Below are 21,863 nucleotides of genomic sequence, written 5' to 3'. Positions count from 1 at the left end.
GATATGTACTCAGATATGTACAGATATGTACCTACAGCCTTCGCAACGGGGCTATAAAATTAGCAGAGACCATTTTGTAAGTGCCGCAACTACCTATCTAGTGACATAGATTCACCGCTTGCCTCCACAGAGAGGGCCTGTGGTTTTTGAAAAACAAATTCAGTTGGACTGGTGTGCCAGGCGAGCTACAGCATCTCACCTGGTGGGGACTCGAGCTGGAGGTGTCACTTCCCAACAGCCGTTTCTGCCAAGGGTCACTGCCGAGGCTGTTTCATACAGACCACCGTGCAGGTGGGAGGTGTGGTTTAGAAATGTGCCAAATGGTGTAACACAGAGAGGAATAAGTCGTGTGACAGAGTCCCACCTTAAATAGCAATTGAGAGGTGTAGCGAGCAAATGAAAAGCGTGTTTCACTTCTGTTTTCACAACCGAGTTGTGCTACAAAAGAAAAGTGCACAACTCGGCCAACCACAGGGACTTTGCTCGTTTGATGGCAGTTGTCCCTTTGCTGTGCTTTTGCTCATGAATGCACGAGGCTGTGGTGACCCAGTCAGCTATTTATTTCAAGTGGAGATGCTGTTTGGCGAGCACTTAGGCACTCAGGAACAGGAGAGAAGGTCCTGGTTCTCCTCCAGTGTCTCTTGGGGGCTGCGGGAGGAACCACCCCGTGGGACAATGGCAAACCTTGCTCATGGGATGGATTGGTTCTGCAAGCAAGGTGCCAGGGGAGTGCGGAATGGTTAAAAATCCTTGTGACAGGAGGGAGAACGACGCTGCAGGTGGCACGAGGGCACCCGACCCCTCCCAAGAGGTGTCAGGTTTGCCAGCATTAAATCCCACTCACACCGCCCGCATGGACAGCTGACCGAAGGGCACTGGTGAGCAGCTGTGTCCCATGGACACCCACACCTGCCTCACCCGAGCGCTGCACAGGCCGGGGATTTCATTGCTGGGCAACCAGTTTCCCCCCTCAGTCAGTCTCCAATCTCTCCCCATTCAAACTTTGCCTTATTCCTATAATTTAAAGAAAGGGAGACATTCCTTCTAATAAGCGTTTACCAAAAAAAAGATCACCGGAGGCTGTATGCGCTGCTGAACACTTTGTTTTGATTTTATTTTCTAGGAAGAACTTTACACAGATGAAGAGGTTTGGCAAATTTCAGCCTTGCAGAAGACCAGCAGCAGGCAGCGGCTGCGAAACACAGGTGAGGCTGCTTTTGCTTCCCTGAAGTCTGTACTCTGCAAAGAACTGATCCAGACAATGGTGTAGCAGTCGTCTCCAAGCAATTATTACAAAGACTTCCCATGTTCAGACCAGAGAGTACTGGAACTTTCCTGGAAGCCCTTACACTGAATGGGTGTATATGAAGGGGCCCCCACTGCCTGGTCTGGACATGGCACGTAAGGACCAGCTCTGGACTCCAGGTGGGTCACGGTGTTCTGCTGCTGGCATACATAATCCGAATTACTTGCTTCTGCTCTTCACTCCTGGTCCTCTCTGCAGCTCAGCACCTCTTGGCCCGTTTATCTGTATTGATGTCAGTATGTGCAACAAGCAAGCTAGCAATCTGTGATGGGTTTACCTCCTCGCTATCATCTGTTGCTTGCTTTCACAAAGACACGATGTGGAAAGGATCCAAACACTGTGCAGAGTGAGGAAAAACACCCTGCATTCATGATGTCCCAATCGTGATGGGGCACGAAGAGATTCCACAGAATCAAGAATAAATCTATTTTTCGTGACACAGCCAAGAATGCACAGCCACGTGAATACCTTCTGGGCAAAGGCCACCCATTTGACAGTAATACAGTTACAATCCAGACGCGTCTACTACCAGCAGGGAGATACAGCACTAGGATGGTGCAATAAAATAATCAACAAAACAGGTTTTCTAATTGGGAAAAACGCTTTGAACAGGCTTCTTTAAAACCTGTTTGTAACCAGTTTGTCTGTCTCCTGAACTTCCTACCCCACCTAGTTATCTCTTCCTTCATTTTTTGCAATTTCAAACATTTTGAAGTTGCATCCAAAAGGAAGAACTTCCCAAGCATAACACAGCAGAGAACGGCAACAAAAAAATGTTGCGGCATACCATCTTTGGGGAGCGGCACTGATGTCCAGGTAAGGTTGCCAGATGAACAGCTCCTGATCAAGATCAGGCCAGACCATCAATCACATGCCTTGTGCTTTCCCATACTGAGTCGGTGTTTGTGCTTATTTTTCAGGTGATTTCATCTCATCAGTGGAAGGAAAAGGTTTGTTTATTTTCCCATGTCTTCCTTTCTCTGTTCCCCTTCCCTGTACAGTCGAGAGGTAGGCTTGCCTCCTAAGGCATGAAGAACAACGTACATAAATACCTGTTTATTTCTGCCCACAGCATTTTTAGAGACCTCGCAGAAAGGCACCCTGAAGACAATAAAGTAAAAACATCGAGGGCAATGTAAAAGGTGCGTACAACAGACAAAGAGTGTGCAGGGTCACAGATCACGTAGCGGGACAGGGGGAGGGAAGAGCAGGCTGCCCTGCTGGTCCAGCTCTACAGCCGACCTCAGCTTTCCAGGCTCTCCGTACACGTCAAAGTCATGAGGCTTCCTGACACCACTCCTTCTCCATTGCCACCTAAAAAAGGCTTTTTTAAAAACTTTTTGAAAATTTTTTTAAAACTTCCCAAGTCATGCGGAAAGGAGTTCCCATTTCTTCAGGTGACTGAATCACTCAGTGCAAATTTAAACTCCTGAAAAAGCGAGCATGCCCTTCCTTTCCACTATCGAAGTGCAATTCATAGTGGCCCACGGGTACAGTTACTTGCCTAGCAAGCCCAGTTGTAGCCCTGGGTACATGGTTGCAAAGCACCTCTTAGCAACCTCTAGGAACCTGCAAGTTAGGCTCTAGGTTGGAGTAAAAATCTCTCTGCGATTCTTATCGACACCATTTATGTAAAAGACATTGAAAGTAGCAGGACAGTTCCGTCCCCAGTCTGATTACCCACTAATCTAATTGGTTGTTTCACCCACACTGGAATAAAGTCCCATGGGAATAGTTAATAGGCCTTGTCTCTGGTGAGGAGAGACAGCAGATGGTAGCAAGCGAATACAGCAGTAAATGAGACCAGAACTATCTAAAAGGCACACATGGTTTCCACCGCTCAGTAGTTTAGTTTTTAGCTTACAGAAGTCATCATGATGACAAAACTCAATTTAGAAAAGTCTAACGTAGAGTGAGCGTTAGAGGACCTGACCACTAAAATGATCTAGATCATTGAATAAAACCCATACCATAAAGTCCAGATTTAAATTCAGGTTTAAGAGATCACAGGCACCGAGCTTTAAGAATCCAGTTGCATTGTGCCTGAAAGAGAACCCGAGCCACTAACAGAATTTTCAAGGCATAATAAATATCAGCCTACATCTATGCCCAAAGCGGGAGATGGGTACGTAAATTCTTCAGTTATTTGCCATAATCCCATCCTGTGACGGTAGTATCTGGGCATGAAGATGGTAGCATACCATTTCACCTACTTGGTACTGTCCCTACATAAACAGCTTGAGCATTAAGGTACACTACTTTTTATCGTTATTGCCCCTGCTAACTTTAAAAGCCATTTATCACTCAAACCAGTTCGACACAAGAGCTCCAGAAAACCTTTTGCAGGGGAAATAGCCTTCACCGCCCCACTTAGCACTGAAAAAAAAATAAATCAAGACCTGTGAACTGTCACTGCTGCTGCTGTACCGCCTTCCGATAAACAGTGGCCACGAGGTATCTTTTTTCTTATGCTTGACAACAAAAAGTCATACTAGGAACAGAGACTTGTCTAAAACCCTAAATTGAGCTGAATTCATGCAACACATGTGATGAGCGCTTCGAGAACTTGTTCACATGACTGAACAAGCAGCAGGAGGACTCCAGCCCTTCCGCACTGTTTTTTTCACTTCATGTACTTTGTGCATCTCATAACTTTAAAAAAAAAGGCACTGCCTCACAATGAAAGTACTCTTGTCAAGAAATCTATCTGCAACTCCTGCTGTATAAGGAAATATGGTAAAGCCATCTGAAATAGCTTTCTGGGGTCCACGTTTCCACCCTCATTCTTGGATTTTGCATAGAAAAAGTGAAGCTGGAGAGGCAGCAGCTGGGAGCTGCCTGCTCACTGCTCCTTGCCCACGTGCCATTTTCAGCAGAGAGCAAGTCACACGGAAGAGAAGAACCAGGCTTTTGGTGTATGGAAGTTAGTCCTCCACAGTCATAGAGTATCTTTCAGCTCCTCTTCTACCACTTCTTCTTCCTTGCTCTTTTCCCCTTAATTCAGAAAAAAATCTGCACCAGGATGAAATGTATGAGTAGAGCTTAAACTACTCCTTCCAACAATTTCATCACACTCGGTATATGAAGTGACTTCAAAAAAAGTCTTTCTTTGCTGGTCTTCCTCCAATTATCATTTGATTAAGGACTGATTCTATTTTAAAAAGAAAAAGCTCTAAATTAAGCAGCTACTGAAATCTGTGTTGTTGAAAAATGCAGGAACTGAAGCAGCACCCAGTACACAGTATATTATTACTTTCATCTGCCACCCTAGACTGGCTTTTGACAATTTTACATGTGTATTAAAATATATTTTATTATAACAGGACAAAAGAATTAAATGAATGAGTACTAAGTAGACATATCTATTTTTATTACCCAACAATGAAATCAATGCATTTACTGTATTCAGTTTTTCCTTTTAAAATCTTATCTTTTATTCACTTGTCAAGAGCCAATAAGTTATATAAATCATAGTAGTTATCATTTGCTTACTGAAGTAGTCAACAAGTTTTTTTTTCTTTTTTTTTTATGCTGACTCGGTAGCACATCAGATCTTCAGGAAGAGTGTATTGGTTTGTGTTCTCCACAGAGATTCTTCTTAAAAACGCTACCTTTCCCACGCAGGTTTCCATGAAACCTCTTCCACCGTATTAGCGTAGTGTTGCGTTTCCCCGCGGGAGGTTCCGAACGCAGCCGTAGCAGGTGACAAGGCACTCGACGCTGTGGAGGTCCATTCGCACCCAGAGAACCAGCCCACGAGGCCGGCCAAGCGGCCACCGCACACCGCAGCCGCCCCAACCCTTCCACCTCGCCACTGCTCTTAAAGGAAGCCATGAATTACACTGAAGCTCCATGCTGAAGGCAGGGGCAAAGATTCCATTTGACAGGTGTTAAACCAAATACTTCTGTATTTAATTACGTTAAGAGTTCCAGAAGGTTAAAACCATAGACAAATGCACAGAACTTGCCAATGACAATGAACTGCGGCAGCAACATTGTCATCCCCATGCTTTAAACGGTGTCTAAAGCAACTTCTAAACAAGTACAATTTGGGATACTCATGTAGAACTTAAACAGTGATTTTTGTTTGCTTTACCTAGTATGAAGGGGTTTCAAACACTTCAGTAACTTAGAACTAGTCCCACGGTTGCCATTTTCCCATCTGCTGCTCATAAGCACGTTTTGCTTTGTATGCCAATAATAGATTTTTTCCCCCAATAACAATGCAATCTAGTTTCCATGGTAACACACAAAAGCATTCTAGTCTTGCTCCTCTTCATCCCCATCCTCATCTTCATCCCCTTGATCTCCAGATTCAATATCGTCTTCATCTTCAACCTGAAACGCAGAAGGATCTGTTGTGAGCAGTAACATCCCTTACTCTGGTCCAACCGTTCTAAGGCAAGACAAAGGCTGAGGGACTGGAAAGAAGCTTAAAACCAACCTAAAGTTATCCAGCTGTATCAATTAGCGCTTAATAAAAGCCACTGTCATCTGGTCATGTCATCGAGTTTTTAACTTCTCTGCTAAGGCTGGCTGAGCGCTGGGAAGAGCAGTCTCCCGTCAGCACCGCCAGCTCTGCCCTCTACGTTCGCATAAGGAACTCCACGTGCGCTTCCCTTTGCCATACAGTCGCCTGAACCAAAACCCGCTTTCTTCAAAGACGCTGAGGAGGAAAACACTTCTATCCAGTGCTTTGCAGTGCCACAAGTGAAGCTGCTTGTGCCTTCTAGGGTACTTTCTCCCTACCTAGGTTTTTTAGAAGTCAACAGACTCAGATTCCTTGGCTACACTTACAGGATCTACGATTGCTACCAGTACTTTCCAGTACAAATAATGCCTCTGCCCAACGCAGACTCTTGAAAACCCTATTCCTGCAGCTGAAGCTAAACCAGACGACTATTCATTGTTAATCCTTCCTTTAAGAAGGGTTGCATAAAGGACAGAACAGTTGTCTCCCAATAGGAAACCCGTGCCCTAGCCTGGTGTTCGCCCACAGTAAGTGCAGCACAAAAGCTCTTTATGTCCACCTTACACTCACACGGACTCTTAAAAGAAACGGCCCGGAAGACGAGGCTCCCAGAAACTGCCCGCACAGTTCGCAGTGCTGCTTCAGCAGCAGTCTGAAGCTTTCCAGTTATCACTTGTGCTATCTGTGGAATGATCCCTTAGGACTACAACGCAGCCATCATCTGCTTTCCGGTTGGCAGCCAGGGTAAGGTGCAGCAAGACCAGGCACGTGGGCAGGTACCGCTCCAGACACACATCGGACAAGCAGCTTCCCTCACAGCAGTTTGGCAGGTACCTCTCAACAGCCCTAAGCTGAACACTGCTTTCGAGAGACAGCCGTCACCTTTTATCGCTGGCTGCCCGTATAAGTTCAGGAAGCTACTCGGGTACCTTCAACAGCCCTCTCTTTATAGAAGGACGCCTCGCCAGACTTAGTGGCTTAAGTATTGCCATACCCGGACTGCTCAGGCCTGAGTACGCGTGCAACCCATTTTTTTTTTTTTTGCTTACCGGTACACCGAGATCCTTCAATTTGATCTTCAGCGCAGATAGTTTCTGATCCTGGTCAGCCAAAAGCACCAGGAGATCGTCCTGTTCTTTCTTTGATTCTGCAACTTCTTGCTGAAGTTTACTTTTCTCATCTTGCAATATAGCAACTGTACTGCTGGAGGAGTCCAGGTGCTGTTTTAGTGATTCTTTTTCCTCAGAAAGGGCTTTGACTTCACTCTGGCCACAGGAAAAACCACACACCACGTTACACCCTAAGCAGAGTGAGAGCTGAAGCCTTGTTTCCTACAACCACATTCCACACGCTCCCTGGTACAGCCCCAACCGCCCCAGTGCCCTGTGGCCCTGGTCCCACACGCTACTTAGCCAAGCTCCCCTTACGACCAAGCACGAGTAAGGTGGGTAGAAGTCTTAACAGCTGCCGCCTTCCTCCCGCCCAAACTGGATTGTCTGTGTCAGAGTAAAGCTCTGCCCTAGACTGTCCCTACCAACTCTCTGAAGGCAGACAAGGCCCACGTTCCCCAAGTGAGAAACCAAAGGAGGAGGTGCACCCAGCGTACCCTGCGTAGCCTGAAACACTTCAGATGCTGAGGAAACAAACCACTTCCACCCCACGCCTTTCCTATTGTACAACTCCTCCTACCTGAAGGCTGCGTTTTAAGCGAGTTGGTTTGGTGTTCACCGACTACCAACCTTCAATTCTTTTATTTCTTGCTCAAGCTGTCCCTCCAGTTCAGAGTTGTTTGCTGCTGTTGCACCACTGTCTCCTGACACAGCATCTGCACTGGTATTCTGTGGACAAGAAATTCAGCATCAAAGCACTGAATGCTTCATATACAGAGACAGCATCTAAGACATTAAGGTGTAGAAATTAAAAACTTATTTTCCTCTTACGGCATAGCTAAGGTGTGGCAGCTATATCCATCCTGCGCTGCAAGGCATCAGGAAACAGATCTGTGCTTCCTAGGGGCTCCATGAACACACATGCGTGTGCACACAAACAGGAGAACACAAGCAGCAACCCTCATTTCATACAAGTTGCACTCAAAAGAGACTGTTTTTTTTCTAGGCAGACCCCGTCTATTACAGGCCATCCGCCTTCACTCAGAGGATTCTTAAGTGCTGAAGATGTTGTTTTAATTCATCTAAATATCCAAATCTGTATGTGACGACTATAAACAGCAGTAGTTCAGTGTCAGCCAGCCCCACCAAGGTTATTATTTCCCAAACGTGGCAGCTGTCTTTCAGCTAGAACTGCACGGTGGCCTGAACTCAAGATAATTGCTTCTGGCCCATGGAAGCCAAGGGCAAAGGCAGGCAAGTCTGGAGGATGGCAGTGGGGTGCGCTGACAACTGGCGGCAGCAGGGAGCTCTCAGCGAGCCTTTGCCTCACAGCACACACGGCCGACATGTGCAACGGCATCTCATGTCAGAGCAGCTGAGACTCTGAACACTGGAAGCGTTAAATCCTTCCTCTTTCAGATCATCTGCACGTGAAACACTTGGTATTTTCCCCACGCAAGTCCTCTTTCTTGCAATACTGAAAATAGAACTTGGTGCTCAAGTCAGAACAAACCAGCCCGAAGCAAGAGTTTAAGCGAGCCCAGCTACCACCGACCAGCCACCCTGCCCGCATCACAGCCGAGTCGTCGAGCAGGGCACGCAGAGCTACCTTCCTCTGCCTGAGCACCGAGCGTCACACACGGTCATTTCAATTGCTCCCGCAGCTTTATCTGTTAGCTTTGCTGTGGAGCTCAATGCTCACCTTCTAATGCCATTAACTAGTTTTGAGGACACGATTGTGTTTGTTTAGCTATTCTGTAAGGCTTTACTGGCTTATCTTTTCAATGCACACCTAAAAAAAAGCTGTGAAGGATTTGGAGGTCTGCACAGATGCACCTACCATTTGCCATTCAACTGTACAGCAACTTTCAAATTACTATCCTCAACTGTTTCTAATAGTAACAATCCCTGTAATGCACATGATACAATCTATTTTTGTCTCACAAGAGATTATTTCCTTCGATTAGAGTGTAAGCTTAGAGCAATGATTAAATAGTATTCCTTTGTTTAAAAATACCACGGATGGATGGCCTCAAAGAGCACTAACTTCACCAGACTTGGTAACACATTACTTCATTTAAAACACTGCTGGAATCACTTGCTGATGTGTGTTCTTTAAAAAAGCCTGGTTTAGGACAATAGCTACAGACAGCATCAGCAGAAATGCAAAGTCTTAAAGATTTAGTCCCAAAGTGAAAATAAAAAACTGGTGCCATTACTTGTAGCTTTTGATTCTCAATCTGAAGCTTAGAGATTTCTGCGGACTGTAGTTGTATCTGAGTCCTGAGCATTTCTAATTCCTTTGGGAAACAAAGACAAAACATAGTTTTAAGTTAATTCAACAAAGCAAGGTTCACATAACATTTTTCTTAATTTAAATGCTACCAGACTAACTGCTTTGCGTTAGCATACACGGGAGGAAAGCTGCGTGTGTGTGTCGCAAGGAGAGGACAGCAACCATTTCTCTGGGAGACAAAGCCAGCCAGCAACATGCACCATTTCCCACCCTGCTCTTCGCAACTCTTTTCGGTGGAATGCCCACCCAAGGCACCTCTCCCAGCCTCAGCTGTGCTCAAAAGGTGTTTCACACCACTAGCACTCCCATTAGCATTCTCTACACATTTCCAGTCTTGGTGCATTCTGACTTACTAGTCCAAGAATTACTCTTTTCTAATCAGAGAAACTCTGCAAAGTATTTTTTGAGCAACAGCTACCTTAAATTACTGAATCTGCAGATATTTAAACACTTCCTCTACGCTATGAGTCTAATACCTGGAAGCTTTCATATCAACGTTCAACGACAAGTTTTGCAATGGAAACACAGATAGATTTTGCAAGTCTGAAGAGCCAGCTGAAGCGCATTCTGCTGGCTCAAGCCTGCTTAGCGAAAACCACCGATTCATTTTTGGATGCGCTATGTTGATGCTCCAAGATGAGTACCATCATCACATCAAGGTACACCATTAAAAACATCAACGTGCTCAGGAATAAATGCTCCTCCCTGAAGTTTGACAAAGCTCCCGTCCCATGCCGAGCTACCACTGTTCACCACAGCTCTGCTCAAATACCACAAGTTCACCTTCTGTAGTTCGTTCGTGTGCTCCAAGCCACCAGGTTTGCTGGTCTGTGAAGACTGCTCTGTTGTTCCCACTTCCAAGTGCGAAGACTTCTGTAACAGCAACAGTAAAAACAGCCATAGAAGTAGCCAAACTAAATATAGTCATCTTGGCAAAACACAAAGCAAATGGTGTGCTCGTATGATCAAAGTTCCCAGCGCAGAAGGTGCAAACAGGGTAAGAAATGCACGTCTTAAAGCTCTCGGACTACACGGCAACAGCTAGATGGTCTCGACGGTGGATGCAAAAGCATCTTTCAGCAATTCAAATGCAAAAGACACACCAAAAATAGAAGCACATATCATCCTGCATTTTGACCTGCAGACCACCGAACGCAGGCGACTATAAATGTGTCTCAGATATTACCCCCACTAAGCTCCTCAGAGACACCTACTCTATTTTCCTGCGTTGACTCTACAGTACAGCAGGTCAGCTGCACAAACTGCTCTCGGGAACAGCACGAAGCAGAAAAGGCTCCGCTCAAGCCACCTCCCACCACGTTTCCTATTATCAGCATGCAATCAGTTATGATTGCTTGATTGCCATCCCCATGAGGACTTACACAGCTTAAGAGAAATCACATTCGAAAACTGAATTGGAAGTTGCATTAAGTTGTGCTGAGACAGTGCCTACCAGTTTTTCTATCACAGACTCCTTTTCTCTTAGCTGCCCTTGCAGCAGTTCATGCTTGCTTTTCCATTCTTCCAGCTCCTCTTTCAGTTTGCTCACTTCTTCCATCTGAATGCCATTCATCTGAAACGTATCACTGTGGGAATTATGATGCTGAGTGTCCTTTCCTAGAAGATGGAGTTTATAACAAAGGTCACAAACAACAACAATCTCTTCAAGTTAGATTCAAACACCCCAATTAAAGCATTTGTCGCCCGTTTACATTTTCAGCATTTATGGCTGCAGTTCCCACCCTCGCCAGGCACGCCTGCAGGGAAGCAGCTAGGGTGGCAAGGAAGGGCTTTCTTTTCATCGTGGGGAACTAAAGCAGTACCAGGATCAGGTCAAGAGCTATTGCTAATCGCAGTATTTCTATGTGTCTCTCTAAGTGAGCTCTCTGCTCTACAGCAGTCGCTTTCCAGTGCTCGCTTTCCCCGTGAGCAGCCCCACGTGGCATACAGGCCCAGCTCAAGTGCTCAAACGGGTCTGGCACAAAACAGTACTATTATTTCAAGAGACCCAAGACTTCGGCAGAGCGCAAGAATAAATTATACCTCAGTCCCGTTTTCGGGCTGTGCTTTCAGTTCTCACGCCGCTTTATTTTTTAAGTTTAAAGGCACTTAAAGCAAAACCTACTATTTTCAGATACTGAAGAAAAACCTGATGCTTGAAATAGTTTGCAATGGTCAACATCAAGTCAAAAAAAGTGTGTTTTCTCTCTACTGGAAGGTTTCATATGCTGCAGAACATACAACAGCACACCTGAAGTGACAGAAGGCTGTCTGCTGGAGCTGCTCTGTAGCTTGCCATAAATCACACAAGATCTTTGCGCTAGCAAGGTTATTTTTCATTACTCTTTCCGCAGCCTACCTAGCTGTACTTTAAGGAGATTATATTGGTCCTTATGCTGTTGGATCTGCGACACTTGCTGCGTAACTGTTGCTTGGAGCTGTTCGTTTTGAGATGTTAAAGTGTTAATTCGTTGTTTTAATTCTTCAAGCTCCTGGTCCTGTAAGAGGTAAAGGAAAAGGCACTTGGAGTAATAAAACTTTCCGATACAATACTGTCAGGAAGGCAAATAAAGACAGACAAACCTTAAGTCCAGCATTACACACCACTGGTTAGGGACACTGTGTGTGCTACCTGTGCCATGAGCAAAAAAGCCTCTCGCAAACCTAGGTAGCTATTCCTAGGAAAACTGCCTGGGCAGACCGCAGCAGCCTGTCACACCGCACCAATGCCTTCTGAATCTTTTGGAGGAGACCTCCAGCATCCCCACAACAGGGACAGCAGGAGACAGGAAAAGGCACTCTATGAAATCTGATGGTTTTCATTTTTTTCCCCATCACACTGAAGCCTGCACACATTTGGTCCACTTCAATAGTCTCTAAAGAAGCCATGGTAATTGCAGTCATCATGCATTCAATGCACTCTCTGGCAGTTGAAAGGTGCCCCTTAATTCCACATATGCCCCTCTATTCTGTGTCCATTCCAAATCCTTGAACTTAGGACATCTGCATCAGTTCCCCATTAGCTGTTTACCGTCATTAGCTTTGCTCCTCTACTTCTCAATCTCAGCTGTGGCAGCCAAACAAGTGAATTACCATTGGAAGAAAAAACTAGTCTCTAACCACAGCAAATATATCCAGACTTCACTGACCAACTTCATTTCTTCATTCAGCCACATTCCATCTGCCATCTTTTCAAAGGTAAGAGCACAGAACTAAGAACTGCATTTCTTTCGAAGGGCTGCAAGTTCTCCAGTTAGTCAAAAATTAACACTCAGACACAGGGAAGTGCAGGTGTACCACAGGAAAAGAATTCAACTTAACCAGTATTCTTAACACTGGCATTTCCATTGATTGAGAACTTGGCTAAGGTGTTTTTAGAAGGGTTTCTGCATTGCTAGATTCCTTGTTACTCGTTTTCGAACACTGGGCACCAAACTGCACTGCGGTGCCTCCGAAAGCCAGAACAAACAAATTCTGGAGACACTGGTACAGTGGAGCCCCATCTTACCTGCTCTCTAATGACTTTTTTGTAGTGAGTCACAATGTTGTCATGCTGTTCCAATGTCTTCTTGACCTCCTCCTCCTTTTTATCTTCCTCGCTGGACTTGTAAATAGCTTTACTTATGACACCTGTCAAAAACAGTTTCTGTCAACTAAAGCCCACTTCACACTTTTTTTATCCTCAAAACAGTCTCACAGCCTCACCGACTTCAACTGTGTTCATGGCATTAGAAACTAAACCCCCGCTTTCCAAGAAAACGCAATTGTGACAAGCAGGTTTAAGAAAATAGGAGACAGCAAGCTTTCTGCAGCAAGGTCTGCACACTTAACGCTTTACAGAGTTTCAGAAAAGCAAATGGGTGTTCCGAGTCCTTCCTATCAGAAAAGGCTTTCCTTGCACTATGTCTCCACTACAGTTCTTGCTCAAGCTGTTGTGCAAATGAGCAAAAGACCTGGGACTCCAAGGGCAACACACAGATGAAAACGTGATTGGGCAGAACCATCTTTACTGTTAATGCTTCAAGGTTTTTTCCGTCTCTACACTGATTAAGGTGGGCAATATTAATACACAGGACATTACTCAGATGTTCAGGGTTACAACGACACCATCTCTTCTGTAATAGGGACTAAACAGTGATTTTCTATCCTTTCTATAATTTTCTAACTGGCTGGCAAATTCAGCATGCATAATTTTTCGTGATGAATCACTTAGAAACAGCAAATATCAAGACTGTGTACGTCCACAAATCAAGCTGCTATGACCACGGTATGTGCTCACTACTTGAGTCTCTATGTGAGCACAGGTAAACGCGCCTTTTGGCTGCAGGGCAGTAAGTCACAGCATGAATTAAGAATCATTTCATTTAATAATATAAAGTTATCCAGTTAGTACAAGCCCTGATTAGGGGCTCGTACTAGGAATATCTTTACTAAATATTTGAACTGCGAGCTTAGGTGCGTGATTATTTCCAGCTAAGAGGGTTGCATTCACCGCATTTGGTAGTTTGGTCATCACTTCACAAAAACTAAAGAAATGAGCATCGCATCTCACCTTCCAATTCCTTTACAAGCTTGGTAAATTCATGATCAAACATCATGTGGTCCGGGCTAGAAAAACTGGGCTGCGGTTTCTGAGCAGCTCGGGAATAAAGTTCATGCTTGCTAATGAAGCCCAGCTTCTCAATGAAGTTCTCCCTGCCAATCCTCTTCTCAATCAGCTGTTTCAGCTTCTCTCTAAAATACAACACAGATCAATCGCAGTGCAACACTTGAAAAGAAATGAACCCATCCTTCTCTCGAGGTGGTTTTTGCAGTTACAACCCCGATTATCTGACTCAAATCTTAAGCCCACCAGATGCTTTGCATCTAAGATGCGGTTTTTTAGTTGCCACTGACACGTGTTCTCAGCCCAGCAGCTCAGCCGCTAGGAGAACCTAAGCCCAACACTGCTTTGCCTCGCTAGAGGTGCATCAGTGGTTTTGCATCCTGTAAGAAACACGCACAGGAAATGTTTAACCATATATTCCCGACTGCAACACCTCCGTTAAAAGCCTCTTAAACCACCACCTGCCATTCACAGAAGCTTTCCTTCCCGTCCTCTTTCTTGATCATACTTACTTCCTGTAATTTTCAAGGGAATTGTCATTGTAGTAGATGGAAATGCCAAGCAGAAGTGCACACAGGCCTTGGACGAGCTGCTCCTCTTCTCCAAGGTTTTCAGCTATCTGCCCTGTGAGCTAGAGCTCTTGTTAAGGTTATTTGAGATATTTTCATAAACACAAAGCTTATTCCTGTATAAATTCCCATTGAAGTTATTTTCCCATGTAAACCCAAGCTCAATTAGGAAGCAGGCAAAGTACCTGATGAAACGCTCGCAAAGCTAGCTCCCGATTTGAAGGATTTGGGTCATCAGCAGTTTCCCTGAAACTTTTCTCAGTAACTGTCTGCTCAACCAGAGATTTAGTTGTTCCAAAACGGGCTTCCGGTTTAGACAAGGTGACAGTTCAGCCTTACGTATTTTAGTCAGGTTTGTTGAAGTAAGCTTCAACAGAGGCAGGAAGCATTTGTCCTACCTTTTGGGTATAGGCATAAGTCATGCTAAAAATATCCAAGGGCTTGTCACCATCAAAATACTCTTTGCTGGTGGAATGACGTAACGTTCCACTGTACTTCAGTTCACATGCGCGTCTCACAGACAGGTCAGCATACACGGAGCACTGTCCCCAAGAGCTGCTGGTATCTCTTGCCCCAGTGCGTTTTCTTTTACATCATGCAGTATCCCTGCAAACCCATCTGGATAAAGATTTAACTCGAACATGAATAATCCAGGGAACTTCCAGGCAAGCGCTTCCACTCTGCGAGCAGGTCAAGGATACAAAAGGTATATTGGCTGGATTGTGAAGGAAGTGGGTGACAGCAATCGAGCAGTTGCTTAGCCAAGTGCAAAGCAACATCAGTAGTCCGACCCTGGTCTGTACTTTGCTGCCCTGAAAAGAATCAAAACCCACATCATTATCTTCCCACAGCAGAGGACTAAAATAACAAGGAAAGCTGTGTTGATTCAGAAGTCATCCACTTCCACCTCGTCATTTTAAAAACGAGCAGTCATGTCATCCAAGGTACCCATTTGTTAGTTATGCTGAACACAGCTCTAGTGCTTTGATGAAACACGTATTAAACCATTCATACTTAACTGTTGTCAGAGCAAAACAACAAGCAACACAGATGTGAACTAAGACTCAATGCAAATTAGCACCAATATAAAAATCATAACAAATTAGTTCTGCATTTACAATTAATACTAGGGAAACATGAAGGAACATACATACAAACCCTGTATAAATTATGTCAGGTAAGGGTTCCCTCAAAAAAGAGGTGCATCACGAATACTTCCCCTGCTGACTAAAAATTGCCACGTGTTCCTAATATTCTCTTGCTTTACTTAGAAAATAATACCGGAGTGGTTTTTGGTTCAGACAAAGCGCGCGTTATGCCAGCAAGAGGAATCCTGACTCCAGTATTTGTTTTTATTAACTAGGGAAAATTAGTTTTCATCTGCAAATTGACTTCTCAATTCTGTCTCTCTTGTCTTTGCTGCAGATATTATGGGCACAGCAGCGTTAAGACAGGCATACATCTCTTCTGACAGTCAACATTCAGTAGGCAACCAGGAAAAGTGTTCCCTGCGTGGAAAATTAAACTTCATACAATCACCTAATAAATTTGGTAGAGTAACTGGAAGCTCAAGTCAAGTCTCAAAGGCGAGATGAGGCATATAGAACTGCTGACATATCTTCAAAAAGGGTCAAGAAAATACACTGGAATGAGTGCTCTGAGGGATCAAGACAGTGGCAAGAAAGAAGTATTCATCAACAACAGAGTCTGTGCTGGAGAGTTAACTGCGCTGGCGACACTGAACTTCCATCCTTGCCTCTGATAACCCCTGTGCTTTAGAGCTGCAGGCAGCGTTGCTTTTCATTTCAGCAAAGGATTAAAAAAACCACACAAAATCCCCCCAAGGTCTTTGAATAAGCCAGTTCCAGTTTGCCACTGAAACAGCCAGGGACCAGCAACCCGGCAAGAAGCTCTGCCTACAGACGTAGCAGGCTCTCAGCTACCCAACTGCCACTGCAGACCACGAGGCAGACAGGAACTGAGTCCAGCAGCTCTGGAAGAAAGTACCAAGCTCTGAAGTGTCTGCCTTCGAGGACTTCCTTCTGAGGTGCTGTGATTTGCTGCAGTCTATCCGCGTCACTAAGACAAAACAATCCCCATAAAGGAGGAGAACACAGATTACAGATACCGAGACTGTGGCAGCCATCCCTAATACTAGGAAGGAAGTATCTGGCCCTTTTTCATCTTTATTATCGCTGTTACTTCCAGAGACCCAAGTGAAGCGCGTCAGAACAGCAGAGACCACAGCCATCACCACCAACTGCGCAGCACCTGCCTGTTGTGTTTCACGGTGAGTACTACATGCCCGGCTAGCAGTCACTGTGCGCTCCTTGCTATAGGCTCATCTGCACTGTCGTGACCCTGTCGTGCTGTCATATTAACACACAGGTTATCTTCCTTGCTGCCACCCTTCTACCTAAATGCCACAACAGGTTTCACTCATTTAGACCTCACTGCGAGTTGCCTACTCTCCACCAAACTCTACTCTCGCCCCACTCATTTCGCTTTCCCTGTCATCATTGTGCATTTCCCCTGCCCACCTTGCACGTGGCAATTAGTTCATGACTTGCATGCAACACAACACTTCCCATCTCTGCTTACGAGGTGACCTTTATTTCCAAGGCAGTCTAATGGCAACACATGATTAAGAGATACTCACTAGTGTGTAGCGAGTTTACCCACAAAGGCAAGACAGATGCCCAAAGAGCTGTCCCGCCACTTTTTGTTACCCGCTAGGTCAGGCTAAGAACTGTGTTCATGCTCCAGTCTTCAGGTGAAGCGTGAAGTAAGACACAAAGTGACAAATCATAGGTCTTAAAAGCTCATAGAGAACATCATCTACCACACCACACTGGTGTAGTAAACTACACAAGTGCTGTCCTGTCGGCCAGGTTAGCTGAAGAACCTGCTGACCACACAGGCCCTTCTTGCTCTGCTGAAGCCTTCAGCCGAAGCCTTCAGCCAGGTGACGTGCTTCCTCCCGGCTATCTCACAGAGTTAAGAGACATTTAATCCCTCGGTAACCACCCGCACACTCTGCTTTCACCCTTCTGGGGTAGACCAGAGCTATTTGGAATGACCAGAATCAGTCCAATGAAGTTTGAAATTCAGACTGAATAACTACTGACGGAATGACTATAACCCCTAGTTACTTGCGCAAAGACAGTCATGCCAGTTCACTATTTGTCAAAAGATCGAGTCAATTCTCCCCAAACTGAACAAAAAGGAATGTTTGCTTCAAACACAACAAGCAACACTAGAAACCTTTTTCCCCTCTCTTATATTATAAATACTGGCTCTTACTGTCCCAACACAATTAGCCAGTTCATGCGCACTGGGAATAACCACTGTTACTGGCAGTCGTGTCCCAAAGCACGTTGGCACACCTCCTGCTTCGTAAGAGAACACTGGTAGAAGTGTCCCTTAACTAGTCCAGAACAGTTACTTTTGCCTGTGTGACCTGGCATTTACAGCACACCTTATCAGCTGGAAGCAGTCGCAAGCCACGTTAATTCTGAGGCACTGCATGCTATTCTGAGGACAGATCAACATTTTCCACCTAAGGATTGCCACACAGGCCAAAACGCCCTCTCTGAAAGGGACAGCATGCGGCTATTTTCTAGATGTCCCACGCTAACGCCTACTGTGATAGATGACAGCTCTCCGTGGCTGCTGCTCTACAGGTCAGGGCTGGTAACAATACAACCCCACCCCTCAGGACAACTGTGCTAAATGTGGTAAGTAAAGCAGAGAGTTCCACAGCAGTGATACTTCAGAACTGTTTTTTCTGCTGCTGATGACCAACTACGCAGTGCTTTAAGTAACACAGCCTGAAAGTCAAACAACTGCGTTCAGGGATCATTTGCTAGTGATGAAATCGCCGCTATTCACAACTAGTAGCTCCAAGGGTAAAGCTTCTGCTGCTAAGGAGAAGGTACAAAGCGTTCGGAAGGCGGGTTCAACGGTGTTTCTTTCAGCCATCGGGAAATCTGCAGCATGTTCCCACTTCAGATTGTAGCAGCTGTTTGCTACAGGCCAGTCTGAGCATGGAGCATCATTTCCAACAGCTGTAACTTTTCTTACAAGAAAGCACATGTGTTGGGTGAACAGATGGCGAATGAGTCTGCCCCACTGGAAAGAAAGCACCCGTGCTCCCCAAGATCTTTTTCCCATATAGTTTTGTGGAGCACCCCCAGAGAAACCCCTGGAGACACAGAGCGAGCTTGTTAGGCCAGGGAAAACCCCAAACCCAAACGCAAAGCTGTCAGTGGAAACACATCAAAAAGCAGTTAAAGGAAACCTCCCCAGCAAAACCCAAGACAAGAGGAAAAGGCCTGCTTTCGGCAAGAAAATGCCGAAGCTGTGCCCAAAAATACATACCCGTCTGTCGATCTTATCACCCTGCAAGTTACACACATATTACTTGAGAACCTTGAAGTGGAACACGTCAGAAACATCCCCCCAGAGTCTGAGTCCCCTTGTATCGCTTAAGGCTCAAGAGCCACTGGCAGGTCTACCGACTCTAATTTAGCTTAGGCAAAAATGCTGGGACAGGGCTAAATAGGATTTTCAGCTAAAGCAAAGTAACTCACAAGAACAAATTAAAAATCCCAGCGCTCTGCCATTACTTCTAAGTGCAGGAAAGTCTATTGCTGCCAGAGTTAACTACCTCCTTGTTATTACGACCACGTGGGGAAGAAGTATGTGTAACGGAAGGGAACGTCACAGGGACACGTGGGCTAGGAGGTGAAGTTCACTCGCTTGTCATTTGCAAAGCCAGGGCTTTAAACGTTCAACAAGGTCAAAAAAAGCTTTCAGCTTTGACTAGCAAAACCAAAAACCACCAGTCCACGAGCACCTGGCATGGTTCAAGTCAGCAGTTAGAGGTTAAACACTAACCAGGCACTTCTTCAGCAAGGACAGGTGACTGGGGATCCCGCCAGTCTGCCTTGTCTTTTACGGCAAGTTTACGGTCTAGATGCTTTAGGGCCCTCTGCCTTCTGAGAGCAGACAACATCAAGCAGCAATCCCTGATCCAAAAGCAACATTTGCTGCTTTTTTGCTCCCCCTGAAGCATAGAGTGCTTTAAGCAAAGCTTAAAAATGGTCTGCAAAGGAGCTCGAATCCTCCTTCCCAGTAAGCTATCCCTCACACGCTGCTGCGATGCGCCTGCGCAGGGGCAGCATTCCTCGCGGATACCCAGAGATTTCCCCGCAGCAGGGGCAGCGGGTGCGTACCTGCGAGAGGATGTTGGTGCACTGCTGCAGCAGCGACACGGGCGGGTTGCCGATGCTGGTGGCCAGCTGGACTCGCAGGAGCTGTTCTTTCAGAGTGGCGTTTTCCTGTAAGGCGTGGGCCAGGGCCACAGCGGCACACCAGTTGGAGAGAGAGTCCGTGGAAAAGAGACCCCCGCAGAGCAGCTGGCCAGCGGAGACAGAGTTACCTGTAGCTACCAGAAAGGCAGAGAGGTACAAGACAGATTAAAACAAGCCACAAAACCCGCCAAACATGTCAAACGTCAACATACAGTTAAAACCCAGTAAAATGAAGTTTTAGAGGCGTCGCAAGCCAAATCATCTTCATCAGATCAGGCACTTAACAGCAGGTAGATAATTTAGCAGGAGACATCAGGTGATGCCTTGAACAACTGTGCAAGGTCACAGCTCCCCGCAGAGACATTAGCTTTGCATACCGTCAATGGTCGATGGCAGAAGCGTTGAAACGATTTCGCCTTGTCCTTTTTGGTTTTTGTATAAAAAGCACTGGAAACAATAGAGAACAGCACAGCGCAGCACAAAAGGCTGCCGTTCGTTTACCATGGACATTAGGAGTACCACAATTGCGGGCCTGTTTGGAAACAGAGAGAAAAACCATTAGGACAAAGTTGTAAATGAAGACAACCCCAGACAATTTGGAGAGTATTCTCTGGGTAAGCCAAGAGGCTTTTGCCTATTCCCTCCATTACCATTTCAAGCATTTGAGTCAAACCTTTAATACCCATCAGTTAAAACACAAACCAGTCGATTCATTATGCGTGACTGCAATGAGGTAGTGTTTTGTGCAGTATTTTCGTCTCCCTGCTGCTCCCTGCGCGCTGCAGTAATACTGTAGAAGATGCCTCCTAAGGCCACTAGCCACTGGTAATGCAGAATGCTCTTTTTCTACCCTCACGTTCAAACGCTGACATGAAGATGTCATTTCGCTAATACTCGCCGCTCCCCAGTCTGAGTAAATACCAGTTCACGGCCTGCTTTCCTAGCCTCGAAATCCCTTTGTAGACTGTCCTCCAGCTGACAGTGGCAGCTCATGCTCATCTAGGAGTTGCGAAACTATTGCTCTTACACTTTTTGGGTACCACATAACAAAAAACCATCGCATCTAGGCCTCAGCTCTGTGGAAACACAGCTCACACCTTCACGCTCCATCTAACACACCCAACGTGAACTTGAAGCTGTTCTTCTGTATCGTAATTCCAAACTCCGAATTTAAGCAGTCCTTTGGATTAGACTGCCATTGCCCATCCCAATACATTATTACTTAACACAGTTGAACTCTTTTCTTCCTCTACCTTGGTGGATTAGAAGGTGCATTTACAGAGGCAAAGTAGTCTTGATTCATCTGGCATCCTCGAATGACCTCTGATACAGTATTAATGGTCTACGGAAAGGGCAGAGAAAAAAATTGGTTAGTTAAATGTGAGCCATGATCTGCTACCTAGGTCACTCTAAATTATTCAAGATTACCCTGACAGCTCGGTGTGGAACAACACACACCGAGTCTCAGCACAGAGATTTATTCAATAAAACCATTTCAAATGAAATCCAAACTACCAGCTGTGAAGGTTAAGGGACAGACTATCGTATTCAGTTACCTCCAACTTCATTTCCTACATTGGGTCCGTTTAGCCATGACAGCCGGTCATACTGGGAACGTAAAAGGTTTTATCTTTCCATTTCTTTGAAGAGGTAAAAGCATCGCAATGGAGGCAGCACCGAAGGAACCGGTCTACACTCAATCTAAGCACCTCATTTTATCAAGCAAAAAACCACCTTCGCCTACACTGCTGACAGGGCTTTCTAGAAGCTCGAAATCCCTCATCATGGGCAACCTGCTGAGTCAGAACCCTGGACTCTCTCAGAAGACAACAACAAAAACCCCACCCCCAAACCCAGGAAAAGCGTGAATTGATTCATCCACTCTGGGATATGCCAAAATCCAACAGAAAAAAATAAGCACATCCCAATACTTCCTGGTTGCAGAATATAATGTAAAAGCCGACCTTGCATTTACGTTGCCCACACCGGAAGCCAACATCTCTGGCATCTGCAATACTTGCTTAGCAAATACTCTAGTTCCAGTTTGTCCCTGCAGCAGGCGGTTATCCCTGGAGTCTCCTGCTTTCACCCCTTCAGATGCCCCCATCCCTACAGCTATTCGCTCCCACTTACTTCTGTCAGAATAACAGCAGGAACTACCGTTGCCAGCGGGAACAGGAATGACGGCTGG

General features: G+C 45.5%; 1 protein-coding gene across 1 annotated transcript in view; it reads right to left on the bottom strand.

Moving 5' to 3' along the window:
- Nucleotides 1-5,566: 5,566 nt before the first annotated feature.
- The window catches only part of USO1 (USO1 vesicle transport factor), a 36,176-nt gene continuing 19,879 nt past the window's right edge, over nucleotides 5,567-21,863 (bottom strand). Inside the window, exons 12-27 of the mRNA XM_009886750.1 lie at nucleotides 21,806-21,840; nucleotides 20,926-21,014; nucleotides 20,050-20,204; nucleotides 19,595-19,806; nucleotides 15,059-15,169; nucleotides 14,301-14,419; nucleotides 13,735-13,916; nucleotides 12,691-12,812; nucleotides 11,542-11,680; nucleotides 10,636-10,799; nucleotides 9,966-10,055; nucleotides 9,106-9,186; nucleotides 8,084-8,089; nucleotides 7,517-7,615; nucleotides 6,827-7,042; nucleotides 5,567-5,644 (exon numbers count right to left, since the gene is read on the bottom strand). Of these exons, the coding sequence (XP_009885052.1) occupies nucleotides 5,567-5,644; nucleotides 6,827-7,042; nucleotides 7,517-7,615; nucleotides 8,084-8,089; nucleotides 9,106-9,186; nucleotides 9,966-10,055; nucleotides 10,636-10,799; nucleotides 11,542-11,680; nucleotides 12,691-12,812; nucleotides 13,735-13,916; nucleotides 14,301-14,419; nucleotides 15,059-15,169; nucleotides 19,595-19,806; nucleotides 20,050-20,204; nucleotides 20,926-21,014; nucleotides 21,806-21,840 (1,898 nt within the window). The remainder of the gene's footprint in view (nucleotides 5,645-6,826; nucleotides 7,043-7,516; nucleotides 7,616-8,083; nucleotides 8,090-9,105; nucleotides 9,187-9,965; nucleotides 10,056-10,635; nucleotides 10,800-11,541; nucleotides 11,681-12,690; nucleotides 12,813-13,734; nucleotides 13,917-14,300; nucleotides 14,420-15,058; nucleotides 15,170-19,594; nucleotides 19,807-20,049; nucleotides 20,205-20,925; nucleotides 21,015-21,805; nucleotides 21,841-21,863) is intronic.

The sequence above is a fragment of the Charadrius vociferus genome, unplaced genomic scaffold (assembly GCF_000708025.1).
Source record: "Charadrius vociferus isolate BGI_N301 unplaced genomic scaffold, ASM70802v2 scaffold516, whole genome shotgun sequence".
Taxonomy (NCBI): Eukaryota; Metazoa; Chordata; class Aves; order Charadriiformes; family Charadriidae; genus Charadrius; species Charadrius vociferus.
This window is presented reverse-complemented; position numbering and strand designations above follow the sequence as displayed.